The sequence below is a fragment of the Chionomys nivalis genome, chromosome 5 (genome assembly GCF_950005125.1).
Source record: "Chionomys nivalis chromosome 5, mChiNiv1.1, whole genome shotgun sequence".
Classification (NCBI taxonomy): domain Eukaryota; kingdom Metazoa; phylum Chordata; class Mammalia; order Rodentia; family Cricetidae; genus Chionomys; species Chionomys nivalis.
This window is the reverse complement of record NC_080090.1, coordinates 11,245,239-11,266,293: the sequence shown is the minus strand read 5'-3', so window position 1 is coordinate 11,266,293 and position 21,055 is coordinate 11,245,239. Positions and strand designations below refer to the sequence as shown.

General features: G+C 48.8%; 1 protein-coding gene across 2 annotated transcripts; it reads right to left on the bottom strand.

The window, feature by feature from the left end:
• Nucleotides 1-11,314: 11,314 nt before the first annotated feature.
• On the bottom strand, nucleotides 11,315-17,903 carry Slc30a1 (solute carrier family 30 member 1). 2 transcript variants are annotated; one of them, XR_009057156.1, is made up of 3 exons: nucleotides 16,996-17,903; nucleotides 14,373-15,532; nucleotides 11,315-13,727 (listed from the first exon to the last, which is right to left on the bottom strand). XR_009057156.1 is itself a non-coding variant. In XM_057770529.1 (2 exons), the coding sequence occupies exons 1-2, from the start codon at nucleotides 17,600-17,602 to the stop codon at nucleotides 14,631-14,633; spliced, it is 1,509 nt and encodes a 502-aa protein (XP_057626512.1). In that variant the 5' UTR covers nucleotides 17,603-17,903; the 3' UTR covers nucleotides 11,315-14,630. The 2 variants fall into 2 exon arrangements, 1 of the variants encoding a protein (XP_057626512.1); XM_057770529.1 differs by having other exon boundaries at nucleotides 11,315-15,532.
• Nucleotides 17,904-21,055: the final 3,152 nt, after the last annotated feature.

Below are 21,055 nucleotides of genomic sequence, written 5' to 3'. Positions count from 1 at the left end.
GGGAGACTAAAGACAGTGAACTGGAACCATTGGCCAGTGGGTTAACTTACGTGGGGAGGAAAATGCCTGTTTGGAGGGAGGAAGAAGAGTATGGAGCAGAAAGGTGCGAGTGGCTGCTCGTTGTCCAGCCTTAGCTGGACCGGCACTGGGGAAAGAGCCCTATCACCTGAGCGTGGACTAAGAAGGACATGAACCGAGCTTTCCCTAGCACCTGAGCGTGGACTAAGGAGGACATGGACCCCAGCTTTCCCTAGCATCTGAACAGGGACTAAGAAGGACGTGGACCCCAGCTTCCCTAGCACCTGAACAGGGACTAAGAAGGGTGTGGACATGGACCCCAGCTTTCCCTAGCACCTGAGCATGGACTAAGAAGGACGTGGACCCAGCTTTCTCTGTGATGACCATGCTTTGCAAATAGTCCTGTGCATGTGTGGACCCAAACAACAATGGGTCAAAAACATTCATAAAAAGTAAAAAACCCTCTGTGCCCAAAAGACCAGAGAGATGTCTTAGTGGTTAAGAACCCTGGCTACTCTTCTGGAAGACCTGAGTTCAGTCCCCAACACCTACATCTGGCGGCTCACAACTACTTGTAACTCCAGTTTCAAGGGACCGAAAACCCTCTTCTGATTTCCAAAGGTATCTGCATGTGTATGAATGAGCATACACACACTCACTCACACACACACACACACACACACACACACACACAGGAATATTTTAAAAAATTAAAAAAATTAACATGATGAAACTATACAGAGAATTTGAAGAAAATCACAGAAGGAGAGAAAGAAAGACTATTCATTGAAGAGGAGCCATTGGTGCTCAGTAAACTCAATCCCTGGACTGTTATGCAGATATATGCAGATTCAAACAAAGCCGCAATGCAACACACATTTTTGGGTGAAAGTCTTTACATTCGCCAGTATGGAGTTTTTGAGAGTTTTCATGCATGGATGTGGGGGGTATAGCTGGCACTTTGTAGGGCAATTTGGCAGGTGCCGTGATGACATTTGCTGGGGGTATTTGAGAGTGAAGAGCTGGGCCCCCCTCAGTAGCCCTCAGTAGGACCCTCAACAAGTAAACTTCCCTGCAGAAGGCACCGTGCAGCAGAGGCAGATGGAGCCAGAGGCCCGTGGATAGCACACTGTGCATGACAAAGTCAGATGCAGAAGACTGCGTCTGGAAACAATTTCTGAGAGACAACAGCCAACAATCACATCAACAGGGAAAGGAACACAAAAATCCAAACAGGCTACACGTTCAAGTGTCAAAATATGTGACAGGGCTGGAGAGATGGCTCAGTGGTTAAGAGCATTGCCTGCTCTTCCAAAGGTCCTGAGTTCAATTCCCGGCAACCACATGGTGGCTCACAACCATCTGTAAAGAGGTCTGGTGCCCTCTTCTGGTCTGCAGACATGCACACTGACAGAATATTGTATACATAATAAATAAATATAAAAAAAATATGTGACAAAAATTAATTTACGGGGCTGGAGAGATGGCTCAGAGGTTAAGAGCACTGGCTGCTCTTCTAGAGGTCCTGAGTTCAGTTCCTACGAAGTACATGGAGGCTCACAACCATCTATAATGAGATCTAGTACCTCTTCTGTCATGCAGGCAGAACACTGTGTACATATAAATAAATAAATCTTTAAAAAATTAATTTACACCTTCCAATCCCAGAGTGGAGACCACCACGGCTACCCTGATCTGAGCCGCAGCGGGGCAAGGGCAGGCGGTTGGAGAGCAGGTTTTAGCGCCTAAAGGGACTTCTCTGGGTAGTGAGCAGAGCAGACTTGGTGAAGGTTCGTCCCAACCAGGCTTGTCCTCCAACTTCTGTAATCTTGTGAGCTGGGGAAGGAAGGCCGTATGAAATCCTCCACTTCATCTCTTCCCAGAGGGCCACACAGGGCTCTGCCTGGCCACAAACAACCAGGCAAACAACCTCTGAAGGTCTGGTTTTAGTGAGTAGATGTTTTAGGAGGTTGAGAATCTGTGTGCTGTGGAGGTGAGAAGAAAACCTGGAGGAGTCACTTCTGCCCGTGAGCTCGGGGCACTGGACCCGGGTCACCAGGCTTCACTTCTGCCCGTGAGTTCGGGGCACTGGACCCGGGTCACCAGGCTTGGCAGCAAGCACCTTTATCTGTTGAGCCATCTCGCCAGCTCTCTTGCCACATTTAAAACAAATATTTTATCCATCCAAATCCATCTGCAAATGAAATGCCTGAAGGATGACACAAAGGGACTATGATATCCTAAAGTCCTATGGAATGACACCAGGCCCTTCGCTTAGGGGACAGGAATCAGAAGTGGATCAAACGCAATTAGTTTATCCGATATGGCCCTACCCCACCTCCGCCAACTTCCTCTGATAGCCCATGCTGTGATCCTGGATGCTCAGGGCCACAGTTTCACCAACAGCTGCTGAAGGTGAGATATGGGCAGAGTAGTGATGGCTGGTTCATTGCCATGAGAGGGCTCAAGAGGGCCAAACCCACCCCAGCGCTAGCTCCCTGAACTACTTCCGTGAGCCAGCATGGTGTGAAGCACACATCTCCAGCCCCTGGCTGGACCTCAGTCTCTAAAGATGCTTGCTCAGGGTTACCATAACTCATATGCTCCAGAGTGAGTCTCTCGTTCCAAAAGCTGTTTCTCTGCGTTTCAGTAGGCTCTGTTTTTGCAGGGAGCCCTCTAGACCTAGGGATCCAATGGTTGCTCACAGCTCCAAGAGTCTGGGTGTGGAGATACTGACAGCTCTGAGAAATGGCTGCCTGGGCCCTAGACGACCTGGAGCTGGAACTGGCCACCATTGGCTTGACTCTCTTCCTCAGAGCTGGGCTGAGTTATCACTGTCTCCATTATTAGGTAACAGATCAGAACATTGCAGAGCCAGCCCAGCTCCTCAGGGTAGCTTGGGCCTGCGCTGGTGACCCAACAAAGGCATGGTGGCTTTTGCACAGAGTGAGATTTATAGAGGGATTGGTTGGTTTTTGTTTGTTTGTTTTTTGAGAGAGAGGGATGGTATTTTTACTCTAGATGCTTATTAAAACTGCTCTAAACTTTCTGATGCTATCAATTGGATGAAGTTGCTCAATAGAATTTTATTCATTTGAACAAGAAAAACAATACTTGTAGATCCATACATGGATTAGTACATACTTTATATAATTGCTAGATGTAGGCTGACCCCGAGTGTCGTCATCGAACAATCAAGTGCTCTAAGAACTAACTTACTGAAGAGATGGCTCAGGGGGTACAGGTGCAGGCCACCAAGTCTGAAGACGCAAGTTTAATCCCTGTGTCCCATGTGGTGGAAGGGAGAACTGACTGTCTTGTCCTCTGATCTTCAATCATGCACCATGGCGTGTGTGTGTGTGTGTGTGTGTGCTGTGTACACAAATAAATACAATAAGAAATGACAGACCTACTTAAATACTTGGCAGTCATCTACTATACACATGGTGTGTGCCGGGACCTAGTGCTTTGCTTTAAAAGATGAGGTAAGAAAAGGCTTCAGGTTGCTCCACATACACTCTTCTCTGCAAACACACACAAGGTGAGACTTCTCCTGCCAAGACCCTGAAGTCTATGTTGGATGAAATCAGCACCCATCTGCATGTGGAATTTTGGACAAATGCCCATGATCCTGTCTATAAATTGAACAAAGCCAGTGGTCTCAGACATCATCGAGGAACAGATTTGCAGACTCGGTATTTACTTCTTGTTGCTCTTTAACTTTTAGTTCAAGTGGGTGTTCTTTGGGAGGCCTCTCTGGAATATCACTGAGAAGTCAGACACCACGTCAAACTATAAGGCACAGCCACCTGGCAGAGCCCACTGTAATCCTAGTGGTGTGGAGGCTGAGCCAGGAGGATCCAGGTTAGAATGGCACCAACAGAACAGAAGGAAATGAAATATCTGTGACATTTCAGTGAAAGTAGTAATTTCATTCATCCCCTCAGGGTCTCTTACCAGAAAAGGCCAGACAGGGGCACCCATCCAGTCTGAGGAGAGGACGGCCTCGTGCCTCGTGTTTGCTCGCTTGAGCTGTCTGTCTCTGATGCATGAATGTACCGCGTACTTCTCCAGAGTGTCTGCATTTCCTGGGAGCCACCATTTGGCCTCCAGGCTCCCTCCTTTGTTCAACACCTCACTGGGCTGCAACTGTGGGAGATTCCTGGACGGGGGAAGCGTGAGAACATTGGGGCTCCCTGAACGAAGGATCGCTGTTGGCGCTAGAACTTAGATTGTGTCCATGGGATGAATAGTAACAAATAGAGCAGTGGTGGCGCACGCCTTTAATCCTAGCACTCAGGAGGCAGAGGTAGGCGGATCTCTGTGAGTTCAAGGCCAGCCTGGTCTACAGAGTGAGTTCCAGGACAGGCTCTAAAGCTACAGAGAAACCCTATCTCAAGAAACCAAAAAACAAATAAATAATAAAATAAAAACAACAAAAGTTTCTTAGCAAAATTAATGGACACCCAAGCAAGTGTCCCTGCAGCTACATCATCCCTGAAGTGGATAGAAGTAGACGAGTTTATGCTTATCTCACAATGGAGGACTGAGCTGCAAACGCCCATGTCCAGTCCTGTTCATGTTGCCAGAATTAATCCAACCAACCATCTGCTTCCTCGTTCACACCCAGAAAGTACTGATACCAAAGCCCAGTCTTCTCAGGAGCCCTGCAGTAGAGACACTTTATACTGCAGGTGACCAAGTCATCATGGTGTGTCGCCCCCCCCCCCCCGCCACACACACACAGAGGCACAGAATCAGAACCCTACCATGGCCTGAGGATGAGGAGCTGGCCCAAAGAGAAAAGCCAAATGCCCATGGTTGTGGTCAAGAAGAAACAAGGTTCAGGACCAAAGCCCCTGGGTATCCAGCCTGGCACCCTGCACTGTCCCAGGCCACTGACTTAGGTCATCACCGAAAGGCTTATCAGGATGTCATCATGTCCAAGCAGGTTCTTCACAAAGGTCATCCCGGGGCTTCCAGCCACAGGCCTGTGGGCAGCATGTAACTCATAGGCCATTACATCACCTCACCACCCACCCTTCAATGGCCTACAGAGATTGCTGCAATTGTCTTTCTTGCTTTGAGGCTTAGTATTATTGCTCCAGAGGCAGCAAACTCCTCCCCCCGGCTCCTTTTACCCCTAGACCAGCCTTCAGATTACTAGGTAAATACCTGCTATTCCTGAAGGTATGGTTACCCAGTCACCGCAGGGAAAATACACACACAAAATACACACACACACACACACACAAACACAGTTTGACAAGTAAAGAAGAGGATTACGATTGAGTAAGACCGAGGGTCACAGAAGGTGTCCATTAAAGGCCTTAAGGGTCTGTAATAGCGCTTAGGACATGAGAGAAAGGGGAAAAGAGAGAGAAGGAAAAAAAGGGAAAAGCAAGAAATGACCAGAATAAACACAGCAAATATTTAACACTTAAGTGCTGGGTACTGTCCAGAATGCCTTTTCATGATCATCAGGTCAACTCTGAGATAAGTGTTATTATTACCCTGATTTCAGATGAGGAGACAAAGACAGTGAGTCTAGGACTCAGACCCAAGCCAGGCAGCTTCCATGCAAAACACTTGGCTGTACTGTGGAATGTGGAGAGAGCCCACGGCTCTCACCAGGGTTTGACCAGCTTGGGCAGGACACTGCGTAGATGAACACTTTTGTCTCTCTCCGCTTGCCAGGCGTTTGAAGGGTCCTCATTCTCTCAGCCCCAGTTCCTAAATTCGAGCTAATAACATCATTAGAAGGGTGTAGCTGTGTGAATGGGAGGGGGTGTGGTTGCTTTTCTTACTCTTTGGGGGGCTTACCACCCAGCTTCCAAATCAATACACAGAAAATACAGAGATGTATTCTTACTTATGAATGCGTGGCCTTAGCTTGGCTTGTTTCTAGCCAGTATTTCTAATTTAAGTTATCCTGATTACCTTTGCCTCTGTTTTTTTTTTTTGTTTTTGTTTTTGTGGTTCCATATGTCTTTCTTTCCTTCTTATTCTGTGGCTGGCTGTGTGTTTGTGTAGCTGGTCTCTGGAGTCCTCTCTCCTTCCTTTCTCATTCCCCAAGCTTCTTTTTCCTGATCTCTCCTCCTATTTATTCTCTGCCTGGCAGCCCTGCCTCTATCCCTCTCTGCCGTAGCTATTGGTCATTCAGCTCTTTATTAGATCAATGAGGTGTTTTAGGTAGGCAAGGTAATACAGTTTTACAGAGTTAAACAAATGTAACATAAAAGAATGTAACATATCTTTGCACCATTAAACAAATGTTCCACAGCATGAAAGAATGCAACACAGTGCCTGGCGGTGGTGGCGCACACCTTTAATCCCAGCACTTGGGAGGCAGAGGCAGGTGGACCTCTGTGAGTTCAAGGCCAGCCTGGTCTACAGAGGGAGTTCCAGGACAGGCTCCAAAGCTACAAAAAAAAAAAAAAAAAAAAACCCTGTCTCAAAGAACCAAAAAACCAAAAAACCCAAAACAAAAAAAGAATGTAACACAGCTTTGGCTAACATCCCACAACAAGGGAGGAGGAAAGTGGAAATACAACACAGAAGAACGGTCGCTTAGGGCAGGGGACGAGGAGGCTGGGAGAGGTTTGGGTGGTGACTCCAGGTGGGCTCTTATTGTAACAGGAGTTAGTCTGGACTTTCACCCGACCTCTTACTTCCCCATAAGCTCAGTGACTTGAGAAAAACCACACCTAGAGTTAAAGAAAGCTGTCTCTTCATATTGCACAGCAGCCCCAGGCTCGTCCTCCTCAGAGTCCAGATCCAATAGAAGTGTAACGCAAGTTCTGTCACCACTCAGTGCATCCAGCCCTTTCTGATAAAATCCTGTCTACGCGTCAGGCCGTACTTCAACTCCAGTGAGAGTCTTTGTGAACACAAAAGTGAGTATGCACACTGTAGTGTCTATGTGCTTCTCTCTTCTACTTTTCTTATTGCTGCCATAACTTTAGTGTCTTAAAAGAAGAAGACTTAGGGCTCAAAATGTAGCTTAGTTGGTACCTTGCTGAGCATGCAGGAGTCTGGAACTCAAACCCCAGCACTGCATACACCAGGCATGGTGGTGCATGTTCAAAATCCCAGCACCAGAGGTGGAGGTGGGAGAATCCAAAGAACAAAAGTCATCCTCAGCTAGAGTTTGCTCAACATCAGCTTAGCAAGAAAGAAACGGGGGGAGGGGAAGGGGAGAGACGCAGGAAGGAAAGAAGGAAGGAAGGGAGGGAGGGAGGGAGGGAGGGAGGGAGGGAGGGAGGGAGGGAGGGAGGGAGAAGGAAGGGAGGGAGGGAGGGAGGGAGGGAGGGAGGGAGGGAGGGAGGGAGGGAGGAAGAAGGAAGGAAGGAAGGAAGGAAGGAAGGAAGGAAGGAAGGAAGGAAGGAAGGAAGGAAAATTTAACCATTTTCCCACTCCAGAGCCACAAGTTCAAAGGTCTGATCTTGAAGGTGCAAACTGAACCGTATCCCTTCTGGTGAGGAAACGGAAGGAGAGCGAGCCTGCCACAGGGGCCAGTGAGGAAACAGAAGGAGGCCAAGCCTGCCAGTGTCCAGTGAGGAAACGGAAGGAGAGCGAGCCTGCCACAGTGTCCAGTGAGGAAACAGAAGGAGGCTGAGCCTGCCACAGTGTCCAGTGAGGAAACAGAAGGAGAGCGAGCCTGCCACAGTGTCCAGTGAGGAAACGGAAGGAGGCTGAGCCTGCCACAGTGTCCAGTGAGGAAACGGAAGGAGGCTGAGCCTGCCAGTGTCCAGTGAGGAAACGGAAGGAGGCTGAGCCTGCCAGTGTCCAGTGGTTCTGTCCTTTGCCTTTTCCACCTGCTGAAGCCTTTTGTGTTTATGTTTCTTTGACTCATGCCCCCTTCCTTCTTCTTCAAGGTGGCCATAAACACCTACTCACTTAAGCTCCTGCCGTGGCCTCTCAGCCATCCATCTCTAGCTGTGACTGGCCCTCTCCCTCTTCTTTCAGGAGCCTTATGATGACGTTGGGTCCATATCAGCTCTACCCCGATCTTTGCTCTCTCAATTGGCCCCATGCTGACAGCTGCAGAGGATCTGGACAGACAGAGCCCACAGGGCCTCGGGATGCAGACAAGCACTCCTTTAGGGAACCATATTCCGTTTACCATGATGGGCCTTATTTTCTAGCTCACTAACTGCTGATAGGGTATAGATTCAAGATTAATAAGTATTGTCTCATCACATCACCCCAGAGAAACCTAAAGCCCAACACAAGAGCCCAGAACAGGTATCTCCAAGTTACCTTTGTTCCACGCTATGAAAAATTCTAGTATATTTAGCCTAATATTGTCCTTGGCATTTCTGCCATTAGAGAAGAAATTTTGCCAGTTTGCCAGTCATATGTTTTAAGACTATTCAATTCTGTATCTTAAAAGATGCTGAGGCCGGGCGGTGGTGGCGCACGCCTTTAATCCCAGCACTCGGGAGGCAGAGGCAGGTGGATCTCTGTGAGTTCGAGGCAGCCTGGTCTACAAGAGCTAGTTCCAGGACAGACTCCAAAACCACAGAGAAACCCTGTCTTGAAAAACCAAAAAAAAAAAAAAAAAAAGATGCTGAGGTTTGAACTCCTTTTACATTGCTGGAACCCCACTTTTACTCTCTGCTTGAAAGGAGCTAGCCAGGGTCTCCACAACACAGCCAGCCACACCTGCTTTCTCTCTCAGATCTTTTTTTTTGAACAGCTTTTGGCTACATGAACCTGTGGCGACCCTTTATCAGGATTATAAACCCAGAAATCCAGTTGAGACCTTCAGTTTGACTGTCCAGATATGTGAGCACTATTTCTTGGTGAAATAGAAGTTTGTGCAAGGAGAGATCAGAAGAGATACAGTGGGCCAGACCTCTGTGTCTTCCCAAGTACAATGTCACCTCCTTAGGGGATGTCAGCAGAGGAAGTGTCCTGTCAGTGGGCAGGAGGAGGGAGGGAACCCCAAAAGTTTAGACTACTAACATCCAGGATGGATCACAGGAGCACAAACGATCTGCTTACTCATTTGTTAAAAGGTGTTCTGTGTCTCCTTGTCTGCATGCACCTGCTACCTCTGCTCCTCACCCAAGTACCCTGGGTTCAACATCACCCCCAGGCTACATAAGCCACAGTGTCCCTCGTTCCAGCTGAAGCACCATGTGGAGCAGTACGGGGCCACTCGTTGAGTGAAAGCACTGCCAGTTTTAATCCACGAGGCTGGAGTAAAACCAAGACTCTTAATCCAAAAAAACTACAAAACAAAACAAAAACATGTTATTCCTTTCTCCCACATAAATCAAATTAAAAAAAATCTGACACTAAGCCACAACTTGATAAAGTGTAATTCAGAGCAGAAGGTGCTGTTTTAAAGCCAGTGATTACTTGGACTTTCAAAATAAATATCAAGTGATTTAAAAACACTTTCCCCCGTTTTTTTGGTGGCCGTGCTTTCTTGGTGTGACTCAGTCGACTTTGCTGTTAACCTCGTTGGACTGAACCACAAAGAACTCTTCATTTTGAACTTTTAGGTAGGGGATGGGAAGAAAGCTGCCTCCTGTCCAGCCTCTGGCTAGGTCTGGCTCCATCAGTGGGTGAGGGTTTTTGTTTTCTTTTGTTTTTTTTAACGTTTTCAGAGAAGCACGAAGAGTGGAATATGGCCGCTCTGCAAGAACTGGTATATACTTGACAAGTACCAAGTGCTCAGTGCATCTGTTAACTATCCAAGAATCTTTCCTAGCCTGCCCGCCATCCTGAAAGCGTCATTCAAACACCTGTCAATACCTACAGCGGTCCTAGTCCTTGGAAATATCCCAAGGAAATAAAGATAAGGTAAACTGGCCTGACCTCAGCTTGCAGTCTAGAAACAGGTTCTTAAGCAAATGCCCGTGTCATAAACGGTGGACCGAAGGCAGCAGAAACGGGTACTGATCCTGGAGGTACAGAAACACCTGCTGTTAAAATTGCTTTCTTCCACGTGCTCACCCATTTCGAAAATGACACTTGTGTTCAGCTGTGTGTCGCATGCCCACAGGGTTGGCTGGGGGAAGGTGGGAGCTTTTGGAATATCCTGGCTGCCTCAGACGGCAATTTCTCCCGGACAGGACTAGATGGGAAGTTGGCCAGCAGCAATTCTAAGACAGCATCGACTGAGCTATACGTTCTGAGGTTCTGAGGTTCTAGGGTGTTAGTGTGTGCGCAGTGTGGAGCCACCTGAGGCACAGGTGGGTGTGGGCGTTGGTGAAACTGGCTTCACCCGGCTTCCTTTCCGCATCAAACACAGTCCTCTTTTGACTTTATCCATTTAAAAATTAAGTTTGGGAGGCTGGAGGGACGCCTTAGTGGCTGAAAGCATCGCCCGCACTTCTGAACAACCTGAGTTTGGTTCCTACTCCAGCTTTATGGGCTTTGACCCCCTCTTCTGGCCTCCACAGGCCATGTGTGGCATACACTCACACAGACACACACCATTTTTTTTTTTAAATTAAAAATAGGGGGTCTTAAGAGATGGCTCAGCAGTTAAGCACACTTGCTACTCTTTCAGAGGGCCCAGGTTCAAATCCCAGAACCCACACATCTGACCACCTGTAATCCCAGTTCCAGAGAATCCAATGACCTTTTGACCCAAGGGCACCAGGCACACATGGTACACAAACATGCTAACTAACTCAACAAACATAAAAAACTAATCTTAAGAACAAACTCGCCGGTATGACATCACCCGTCACCACCTCTCTCTCTCAACGCCGCTCTGTATCCTAATCTGTCATCTGCTGCCTTCAATCCTGTTCCACCTTAAACCATCTTCTCTGATCATATCCACCTTTTTTGGAATACCTTCTGTACTTAGCTGTCCCCTCGTGCATTTCTTGTCCATCGACTTGTAAACCATTGTCTCCCAGACGCAAGTTCTTGAAGCTTTCCCTCCAATTATCTGTACTGCACTGAAGTGAACTCACTGAGGTGCCTTTTGCACGAGTTTTAGGTGTCGTATAAAGTATTCTCATTTGTAACTTTAAAACTAAAGACTGTAAATTACCCAGAGCAGCAGGCTAACTGTGAAGTGATATCCTACAAGCTTGCGCTTAAAACCATTTTCACAGCCTTACCGGCCCAGCAGTGAGTGATGAACCCTTTCTGTTCCTGTAACAAGCTTTGGTCATTTGTTTTCCACACTACTGCCCCAACTGTGCTGGTAAAATCTGTGCTATAGCCCATTTCTCCTTTACCCACCACAGCATAAAACAAAGTAGATATTAAAATTAGTTTATTTTTCTACTTAACTTTTAATAAATGAGAAGAAACACAGTAGTCTTGTCTCATATAGAACATTTATAATACATAACAATCCATAAAGCCTCATGGTGAGGTAGGAACAGCTTTGGAAATAACACACAGTCATAAACACACAGAGATTAGGGAAAATGTCCTGCACTTGTTCTGTCTGCACTGGCGCTCAACACGCTGAGAGCCACATCAACCGCACTGTTGGCCCAGAGGACAGGTGGCAGCAGACACACCCAACACGAGAACACCAAAGAATCTGACACTCCATTGTGCTGTTTCAAGGCAGACCCCTATCACGGCGGTCTGTGTCTTTTTATATAACCACATATTAATTCTATGTCACATTCACCTCAGCATCTTTTTGCCAGACACTGAACCTTAATATTTTTGGTTTAAAAGTTTAAATTGATTAATATACAAAAGGCTCTTGTGCCAGTGAAAATGACTGCTAAATATTCCAGAGCTTGTTAGTAAGACAAAATAGCATGACCATATACACATACACACATGTATATATGCAGTGCTGTATCAAAATAGTGAGATTACAGTCGCATTTCCCAGTCCGTGAAGCATAGGACAGTTCCCATCACAGAGACAACAAAAGCCTTCCACCTCCCCAAGACCTCTTAACACTGTTTTATTTCTTAACTGAAAGGTAGTATTAAAATATTTTCTATTGTAAAATCACACTCCATATCTGTGTATGACTACCTTAAGACAGCAGCTTAATGACATTTATTGTTCAAATGGTATCTGCTTGTAAAACAGCAAAAATATTCAAAACCAGTTTACATACCAAATACTTCACATTAGGTTTCGTCCTTTCCCTCAGAACTTTCCGAAACTCAAAACAGAATGCTGACAACACACACACACACAGAGCTTCCTGTGACTTTCCAAACCCTTCCTGTTCACATTACACATCTTAGGTTAAAGCCATTCGGCATCTTGCTTCTCTTTTGAATGTGAAAATACAGTAAAATGTTTGAGGACTGTTTTTCATGTTCTAGCACGTACTTCTACAATGTAGATACCACCCAGAAAAGAATTACTTCTACAAGTTAAAAGCTGACCATGGAAAATGAAATCCGTTCTTCCAAGGCGCACGTGGCTTGGAAGGATTCCTGGGTGAGTGCAATTGGGGAGCATGCAGCACCTTCTCACTCAGCTCCAGATGACAGACAGGTCCACCCTGGCCTTGCCCAAACACAGGACCAGGAGAGCAGCGAAAGGAAGCTATTTTGGAAAAGACACTCAAGTCCTGTAACACTTAAATATAAAAACATGTCTTTTTTTCTTAAAGATAATGCTAATATAGATAAAAATGGGTTAGAAAGTGCACTGTAAAGAAATAAATAATTCTCTAAAACTCCAAGGTGAGTGGGTGCCCATGTTTTGCTATGATAAACACTTTTCAAGAAAAAAAAAAGCCTGTGGTACTTTTTACACAGAAGCCACTCAACCTAAAAGCACTTCTGAAAAACAGATCAGCATAGCTCTTGTTCCAATTCCTGGGGCACCTTCGACACGAACCCACCCAGAGTGTTTCTGAAGGACACTGGCTGGATGTCACACGCTTTCACCAGTTCCCTTGGTGTGTCACGGCGGACACCGCTCAAACCTGTGCGGTGCCAGTCAGGAGTGTGCTCCAGACAACTACCTCCAGTTCTCTCGTCCTCACCCATAGATCGCTCCAGTTCATGTTTAAAAGAAAAGAAAAAAAGCAGATTTTTGCAAAATTCAAAGTAACCACCTGTCAAGGGGTTGGATCACATACTAATGAAGCATTATGCAGACTGCTGATTGGCCCAGAACGGCAAATGTGAACTTACAAACTACGATCCTAAAATGAAATTTCTCAGCAGAAAATGCAGCTGTTGTAAGCAGGCCCGTTGCCAGCAACAGGCTCTTTACACTCAGGGAAAGACCATCCCTTCAAAAGTAACTGTCATACGCTAACACTTCCATTTTCAGATTATTAAGCAATGAATTCATATTTCAAATCCCAAAAGTTTAACTTTCCCAAAAGTAGTCAGCTATAAAAGTTATTGAAGTAGTCAGAGTACTCTGTCCCTAGAAAAATAGAGCTATCACAACTAATATTAATAGTCACTCTCTCGAAGACAAAAAAAAAAAAATCTACATTCTCTTCACAAAGCATTAACCTTTCTCTATCAAGGAAAATATAACTTAAGTATCTTCAGATGTGTGCGTGGATTTGAAATCTGTGGCAAAGTGCAGCCGTGAGTGACTTCCTGGTGCAAAGGACAGCGTCTTACAGCAGCGCCGGTGGAAAACCAAGCATGTCGAGACAGGTGGCTCAGAGACCGGAGGCTTTCTTAGTAACCTGTGTTCTACAATGTCCAAACTGCAGGAACCGTCCGATTTCTTCCTTTCAAGTCATGGCTCTTGGCAGAAGCAGACTGCGCTTGCTATGCCTGAAAGAGGTCAAATGCGTCTAACCGGTCACTAGGAAAGGTTTTTAAGACACAATTTGCGATTAACAGCTGCAGTTGACAAAAACCAAGTCTTCGGTCTCAAAAATATTCATGCATTTTGAAACTTAGGCGAACACTTCTAATACCAGTCGGTCTCTGAAAGAAAGCCACGCTGGCACACACGTGTGGAGCAGCTTTGGTAAGACTAAAACCACCTGATTAATATGTAATCTCCATATTAACATAAATAGCCTACCTGGTTTTCTTCCTCCCCTGCTCGCTTGCTCCACTATGTGTAAACTCTAATTCATTTTGTGAATTATCTGTTTACTAGATTATCACTCAGCAGTAGAGAATACAAAATAGTAAGTACTCTTATTTCCTGCTAATAATCATGAGTCACTCAGAAAACACGCTGCCATTATGCTATGTTTATGATCTCAAAGGGCAAGTAGCTACCCCTAAACATCAGCGGAGACAAACTGCATGGCCTGAAAGGTCTCGCCATCACAATCCTAACATTGTATAACAATGGGGGAAAGAAAAGCAGAGAAATTCCAGTAACAATTTTATTTATCCCCCTAATTCTTACCATGGGAAATCTGGGAATCATATGTCATTATGTCATATACGGTTTATACTTACTTTAAACAACAATGTAACATAGTGTTAAACTGGCTTTCGAACGTGCTGCAGCATCGCCGCACCGTGCACTAGTAGTCACTAGGCCGTAATGGAGAACATTCTACTACGCAGTTCCATTATGTTCTTACAAAAATAGAATTAAACTCTGCGACCAGACAAGGACTTCAATTACACTACTTGGCAAACTTAGTATTTCAATGGAGTCTATTTTCTCTTGCAGTTTAAAAGGAAAGTCAAATATCACATCCTTTTCAAGACTCACAAAGATGATTCGGGCTGCTTTTTTGGCACGTTTTTAATCTCTATCACCACAGCAGGAAGGCTGCCTTCAGCTTTAGTCCTCCTGGGCTTCTTCTCTAGGTTTTCACTGAGTTCTAAACAGGAAATGCTAACTGTTGGGGCCTTTTCTGCATCCTTTACAGACTGGGTTTGTGGCCGGGTCCCACAGCATTGCTTCAGAGCGCACTGAGTTCTGCAGGCAAGTTCACACGGGACTACTTTAGACCCCACGCTAGCAAACTCAGGCTGGATGGTAGTAGCGTGAATTCCATGGTTGTGAAAAACGTCTTTAATGGTCTTGGCCACCTGCATGTACGAAGCTGGGTCCTCACACTTTATGTGAGCGGTGGCGATGATTCTGCTCCCGGCCAGCTGCCAGACGTGTAACTCATGGACTTCCTCCACGCCGTCCACGGCTCGCAGCTCCTTCACCAGATGCCGAATATCAATTTGCTTGGGAACAGTTTGTAGAAGGATGAGAGCAGATTCCTTGAGCAGCGGGTAAGTTGTATAAAGAAGTATACAAACCATGATAACGCACAGAGTTGGGTCTAAGTAGAGCACCCAGCATGGGCCGGCCTCTAGGATGGGGGTCTGCGTGCCGTTGATCATCTCCATGGACGACTTGCAGGGGTCACGGAAGCATGGGTTTATACAGAAGCTGTTTTCAGAACAACCCTTCCACAGAAAGTAAAAGAGCGAGGCGTTCACGACGACAATCACGGAGCCCAAGGCGTCACCGAGGACGTGCAGAAACACCCCTCGCATGTTCAGCTGCGCCGCTTTGTTGTCTTCCGACTCCAGAGCGTCTTCAGGCTCTGGGATAAGGTTCCCATTTACTTGTACATCCACCGGATCCTCGCTTCTGGGTTTTTCTGGTTCTACAACAAACAATACACTTTTAATTAAACACATTTAAACTGTTCAGATAAACATCTTGCCTAGGGGTGAAGAAGTTGAAACTTTTTCTCAAAAAGCACAATAAAAGTATGCTGGGAACAATGCATAATGAGGGGACCTCTGGGTACTGCCAGGCCACAACCATAGGGGAGGACCAGACTGTGTCATTAGGGCATTGTTTCTTCATTTCCTTCCCACCCTCGCCCCTGCCCCAGACTACTGGTTGGTGTCCTGGAAACATTGTGCTTCACTTTTCTGACACATACAAAAGAGAAACAAAATTTAGGGCTTTCAGTTCAGTACAGCTGAAGGTAAGTCCTCTAACAAACGATCTGATGGGGAACTCTGGGCAGCCAGCAGCACTAGGCAGACTGCTTAATAAAGGTGGCTTTAGACTTTAGCGTTTATCATTTATGTTCTATATAGTGTCTTGGTAGAGGGGGTTTACAAACTGACAAATCAACAACCTGGGGATACTGTCAGGTAGCGGTGGCTCACAGCTTTAATCCCAACACTTGGGAGGCAGAGGCAGGATGATCTCCCTGAGTTCGAGGCCAGCTTGGTCTACAAAGGCAGTTCCAGGACAGCCAGAGCTGTTACACAGAGAAATCCTGTCTCAGAAAAAAAACCCAAGCAAACAAAAAACACAACCTGTAGCTACCAATGAGGCTGGAACTCAATAATCACTAAATTACCTAAAAGATTGACTCAGGGCTGGGTGGTGGCTCACAGCTTTAATCCCAACACTTGGGAGGCAGAGGCAGGAGGATCTCTTGTGAGCTCCAGGCCAACTTGGTCTCAAAGGGAGTTCCAGGACAGCCAGAGCTGCTACACAGAGAAACCCTAACTCGGAAAAACAAAACAAAAGTTCAAGTCCGACAGCACACCTGAGTAGTTTCACTTTGTTCGGAAGGAGAGAAAACCTTTCCCATGCACCACCGGGACTCCACCGTACACTGGAGAAATTACCCTGCCTCTCAGTGGGATTGAAAGTTGAAACGGCATGAAAAGCGGTAACCAAAATATTATCATCCAGCTTGGGGCGATGCTGGCTTGGTTCTTTCTCGTTTCTTTCCAACACTCTACCTTTCAAATTTCCACCAGCAGCACATGGACTCGAGATGAAGAATGTTCATCAAAACCACGAGGGAACTACATCCCCGTCGGGTCTAGCACCATTCCACCAAACCCTAAGCGCCGAACGTGCAACGTGCCCTGGCAGGTCCCTAACCTGTGATTTTCCCGGATTAGGTGGTCAGTTCGGGGAAGCACAAGCCGCGGCTCACAAAGGCCGCCTTTCACCAGGGCCCACACACCCTCCACCCATCATTATCAAACTTGTTCAGTGGGCACGGAACCACCGCCGCGCACCCGGGCGCGGGGCGTGGCACCCAGCTCCGGCGCCAGGGGGCGCCCATCCCCGACCCCGGCGGCGCTCGCTCACCTGCCGGGTCCGCCTTGAGCCCGTTGGAATTGCTGGTGTTGGCCACCAGCGTGTTGGTCTCCTCCTGGTCCGGCGCCCGTCCCGGAGGCGCGCTCGCCTCGCCCCCTGCGCGGCCCGCCTTGCGCGCGCCCTTGGCGAGGTGGCCGTGGCCGTGGCCGTGAGAGTGGCCGTGGCCCGCGCCCTGGCCCTCGCCGCTGTGGTGGTGGAACAGGCAGAGCCCCAGCACGTTGACCAGCAGCCCCGCCACGCCGACGCCCAGCACCACGAGCGGCTGCTGCATCTCGTGCGGCTCGATGAAGCGCTCGACGGCCTCCAGCAGGATGGCGAAGCACAGTCCCGTCAGGAAGATGGCGTTCACCAGCGCGCCCATCACCTCGGCGCGGATCCAGCCGAACGTGTTCTTCTGCGTGGCGTGGGTCCTGCGGGCGAAGCGCTCGGCCACCAGCGCCACCACGAGCGCCAGCACGTCCGACAGCATGTGGAAGGAGTCGGACAGCATGGCGAGCGACGCGGTCACCCGGCTCACCACCACCTCCAGCACCATGAACATGAAGGTCAGCAGCAGCATGCACAGCAGCCGGCCGCGGTTGCGGCCCCAGCAGCCCATGGCGGCGGCGGCGGCGGCGGCGGCGGCGGCGGCGGCGGCCTGAGGCGCGGCGCTGAAGCGGGCGGGAGCGGCGCTGTCGGGAAACCGCCGGCCGCGCAGCGACTCAAGCGCCGGCGCTCGGCGGGACCAGGACCGGCGAGGCGGAGGGCGCGGGCGCGGGAGGGCGACTGCGTGCCGAGGGGCGACTGAGCATCGGTCCGAGGCGCTCGGGAGACGGCGTCCGCGGCGAATGCGCTCGACCCGGCAGCGGCCGCCGTCTTAACCCCCCCGCCTTTGCAGACGGTTTACAAAAAAACTTTGCTTTGCACTCGGAACCCCCGTTTTCACACGGACCCGAGCGTGACAAGGCCCCGGTGCCCCGCCCCCCGGCCCGGCTCGCTCCCTCATTGGCCGGGGCGGCCTCACGACAGCCGCGCCGTCCCGCCTCTCCGCGGCCTCTATTGGCTGGCGTGGCGGAGGGGAGGGAGGGGGCGGGGCGAGGCCTCGGGAGCTGCGGGCGGGGCTTGTGCACTGGGGAGCCGGGCGTGGGCCGGGGGCCGCGGCCGGGTGCAGCGACGGGCGGTGCGGGGGAGGGTGGGCGCGGGCCGCGTGCAGCGGAGCGCAGGCGGCAGGGCGGCGGCGCCGAGCCCTGGGGCGCAGCGAGCGGTTCCCGCTTCCCGCGCTGCGGATTCCGGGCTGCGGTTCTGCGGCGCCGGCCCGGCCTCCCTAGACTTTGATCCTGCCATCCCGGTGCACGTGGGGGCGGCTGGGTGACAGGTCGACGCCCGGGAGGGGCGGGGAGTGCGGGCTGTACGGGCTGTGCGGGTCGGCGGGGGCGCGACCGAGCGGGGAGCTGAGCTGGGGACTGGCTTGCTAGCGGCCCGACCCCAGCTTCGGGAACAGTTTCCATCCAGCGGGTCATCCGCGGGGCCACCTCCCCGAGGGAACCGTGTGAAGTCAGGCCTGCCTGTCACTGTCTCTCTAAGGTGTGGGGTGCAAACTTGGGGCAGGAGCCTGCTGCGTGACTTGGGCAGGTCATCTAATCTCGCTACACCTGTTTCTTCATCAATAGAGAGAAGGATTGGGCAAGTGGAACGCTTCTGCTTCCTTCTAGCTAAAATTCCAAGGCTCTGTGATTTCACACTATTTATAGGCTACAAACCTCCGAACCCTTGTGTGGGCTGCCTGGAGGGGGAGGGGCGGCCAGAATACAAAAGAAAGGTGGCCGCGAGAAGTCACGAACTAAACACCCTTGCTGAGTTGGGCTAAAACTCATTGGAGTTGGCTCTCAAAGTGAGACCAGTGGATGTGAGCATTTCTCTGTGGTTAAAAATCCCCCAGAGTGGTGGCTAGAATCATCAGCAGCCTCAGCTGGGCCACCAGACCCGAGGAGGGACTCCCTAGGTGCTAGCCATTGCATTGAGATGTGCTTGGCCTGTTGCTCTTTTGCATGAAAAATTCTACTTTTTGGCTTTTGAGAGGGTTTCTCTGTGTAACCCTCGCTGTCATGGAACTCACTCTGTAGATCAGGCTGGCCTGGAACTCCCAAGAGATTCGCCTGTTTCTGCCTCCCTAGTGCTGGCATTAAAGGCATGAGCCACCACTGCCTGGCAATAATTCTTATTCCAAGATTTTCTCTCATTTGTATGTGACGTTCTCATTCCCGCACCCGCGCGTCCTCATCTCAGTCTCGCTGAAAAGGGGAGCATGGAGAAAGGCTTCCAACATCGCAAGAGAAGAAATGGCAGAATTTGGTGATTGAGTGGTTATTGGGAGGCAGAGCTAAAGGCAAGAATTAACGCAGTTAAGTTTTGAAACTGGTAAGGGAAACGCTGCCCTAAATGGTATTGTATTGAATAGGAATGGGACCAGAAGCTGTCTTCAAGGGGAAAATACTGGGCTCCACTCTGAGACGCTGAGCTTGAAGTATATCCTGTACCATAGTGGTGTTTGGGTTGGTGGGTATGGGGCTCCACACACTTAAGTGGGAAACACAGCTTCAAACTCTCTTCCAGCCTGCCTATATAATAGCTTAAATTGGAGGCCACTTACGGTTAAGGTATCCTTATGTCCCTGGTCAGTTGGGGACCATTTGGCTTCCTACTGTGGTCCTTTATTGACAGATTCCATTAAAGCAGTGGCTGTCAACCTTCCTAAACCTGTGATCCTTTAATAGGGTTCCTCATGGTGTGGTGGCCCCCAACCATAAAATGATTTTTGTTGCTACTTCATAACTAATTATGCTACTGTTATAAATCATAATGTAAATATCCATGTTTCCTGAGGTCTTAGACCCCCGTAAAAGGGTCATTTGATCCTCCCAGGGGGTCGCAACCCACGGATTGAGAACCACTGCTTTAAAAAGGCATTGATAGGCGAAGCAGAAATACTAGGTAAATGTGTAAGGCAGGCTTGCCCTGCCCACAGGGCCTTGCCACCTTAGGGGCTAAACAGATCAATTGTAAGATGTGTAAAGCCATCTTTTGAGACCGTAGCCCCATCTGAGGTGCTTCCCTGGTTCCCACTTATGCCTTTTGCCAGTGGGCTTTATTCCCTCATGCCCTGGTAGGGGGTGGAGCAGCACAGCTCCAAGGTGTGGAGAAGTCACAAAGGGCAGCCAGTCTCAGAGTGACACAGGGTGGGGACCTGTGATTGCCCGGCAGGAGCAAAGGCCCTGGGTCCCTGGGAGAGCACAAAGCTGCAGGACTATTGTCAGACTCATCTTCTCCTTTATCCTCTTGTTTTCGGGACAGGATCTCACTGTGTAACCCTAGCTGCTCTGGAACTCACAGAGACCTGCTTTCTGTGTCTCCAGTGTTTGTGTTTCTGTGCCTCCAATGTTTGGGATTAGGTGTTCACATCCACTACCAGCCCTCCCCCCTCCCTTGTGTGGACAAAATAACTCAGATAGTTTGACTCAAGATGGGTTTTTTGTTTTTGTTTTTGAGTTTTCTTCCCCCCTCTCCTCATTTCCACAAGTAGCCCTAGAAACTGAAGAAACTTAGTTTTCTTCTTGTTTGGTTTTTGTACTTGAGACAGGATCTCACTGTGTAGCCCAGGTTGGCCTTGAACTCACCAGTCCTCACTACTGGTCCTGAAGCTGAACCACACCCAATGCTCGGTCTCAAAGGAAAACTCAGGGGGAAATCAGATTGTTTATTTTGTGTCTTTTGGAAAGGCTTGAGTAGTTACTAAATACTGAGCTGAGGTATCTAGCAACAATGTGAGTGCCAAGGTTTGATATTTGTGTAGCTGCCCCAGAGGAGTAAGCAACAGAACAAAGCATAGACTAGAAACAATGCGGCCATAAAGCGCAGGAATAGCACAGAAGGTCCCAGTGGTCCAAGGGAAGCATAAAGAAACCTGGCGCGGGAAGCCTACTGGGGCAGAGGGGAAGCCCAGCAATGTAGAGGAGAGACCTGCCTGGCCATGGCTGCGAGGGTCCACTTTTGTCTTCCTTGGTGGACCTGAAGG

Coding starts and splice junctions, on each gene's coding strand:
- Slc30a1 (XM_057770529.1), bottom strand. CDS start 17,602: ATGGGCTGCTGGGGCCGCAACCGCGGCCGGCTGCTGTGCATGCTGCTG. Junction 15,533..16,995: donor GCTCAAGGCGGACCCGGCAG/GTGAGCGAGCGC, acceptor TGTTTGTTGTAG/AACCAGAAAAACCCAGAAGC.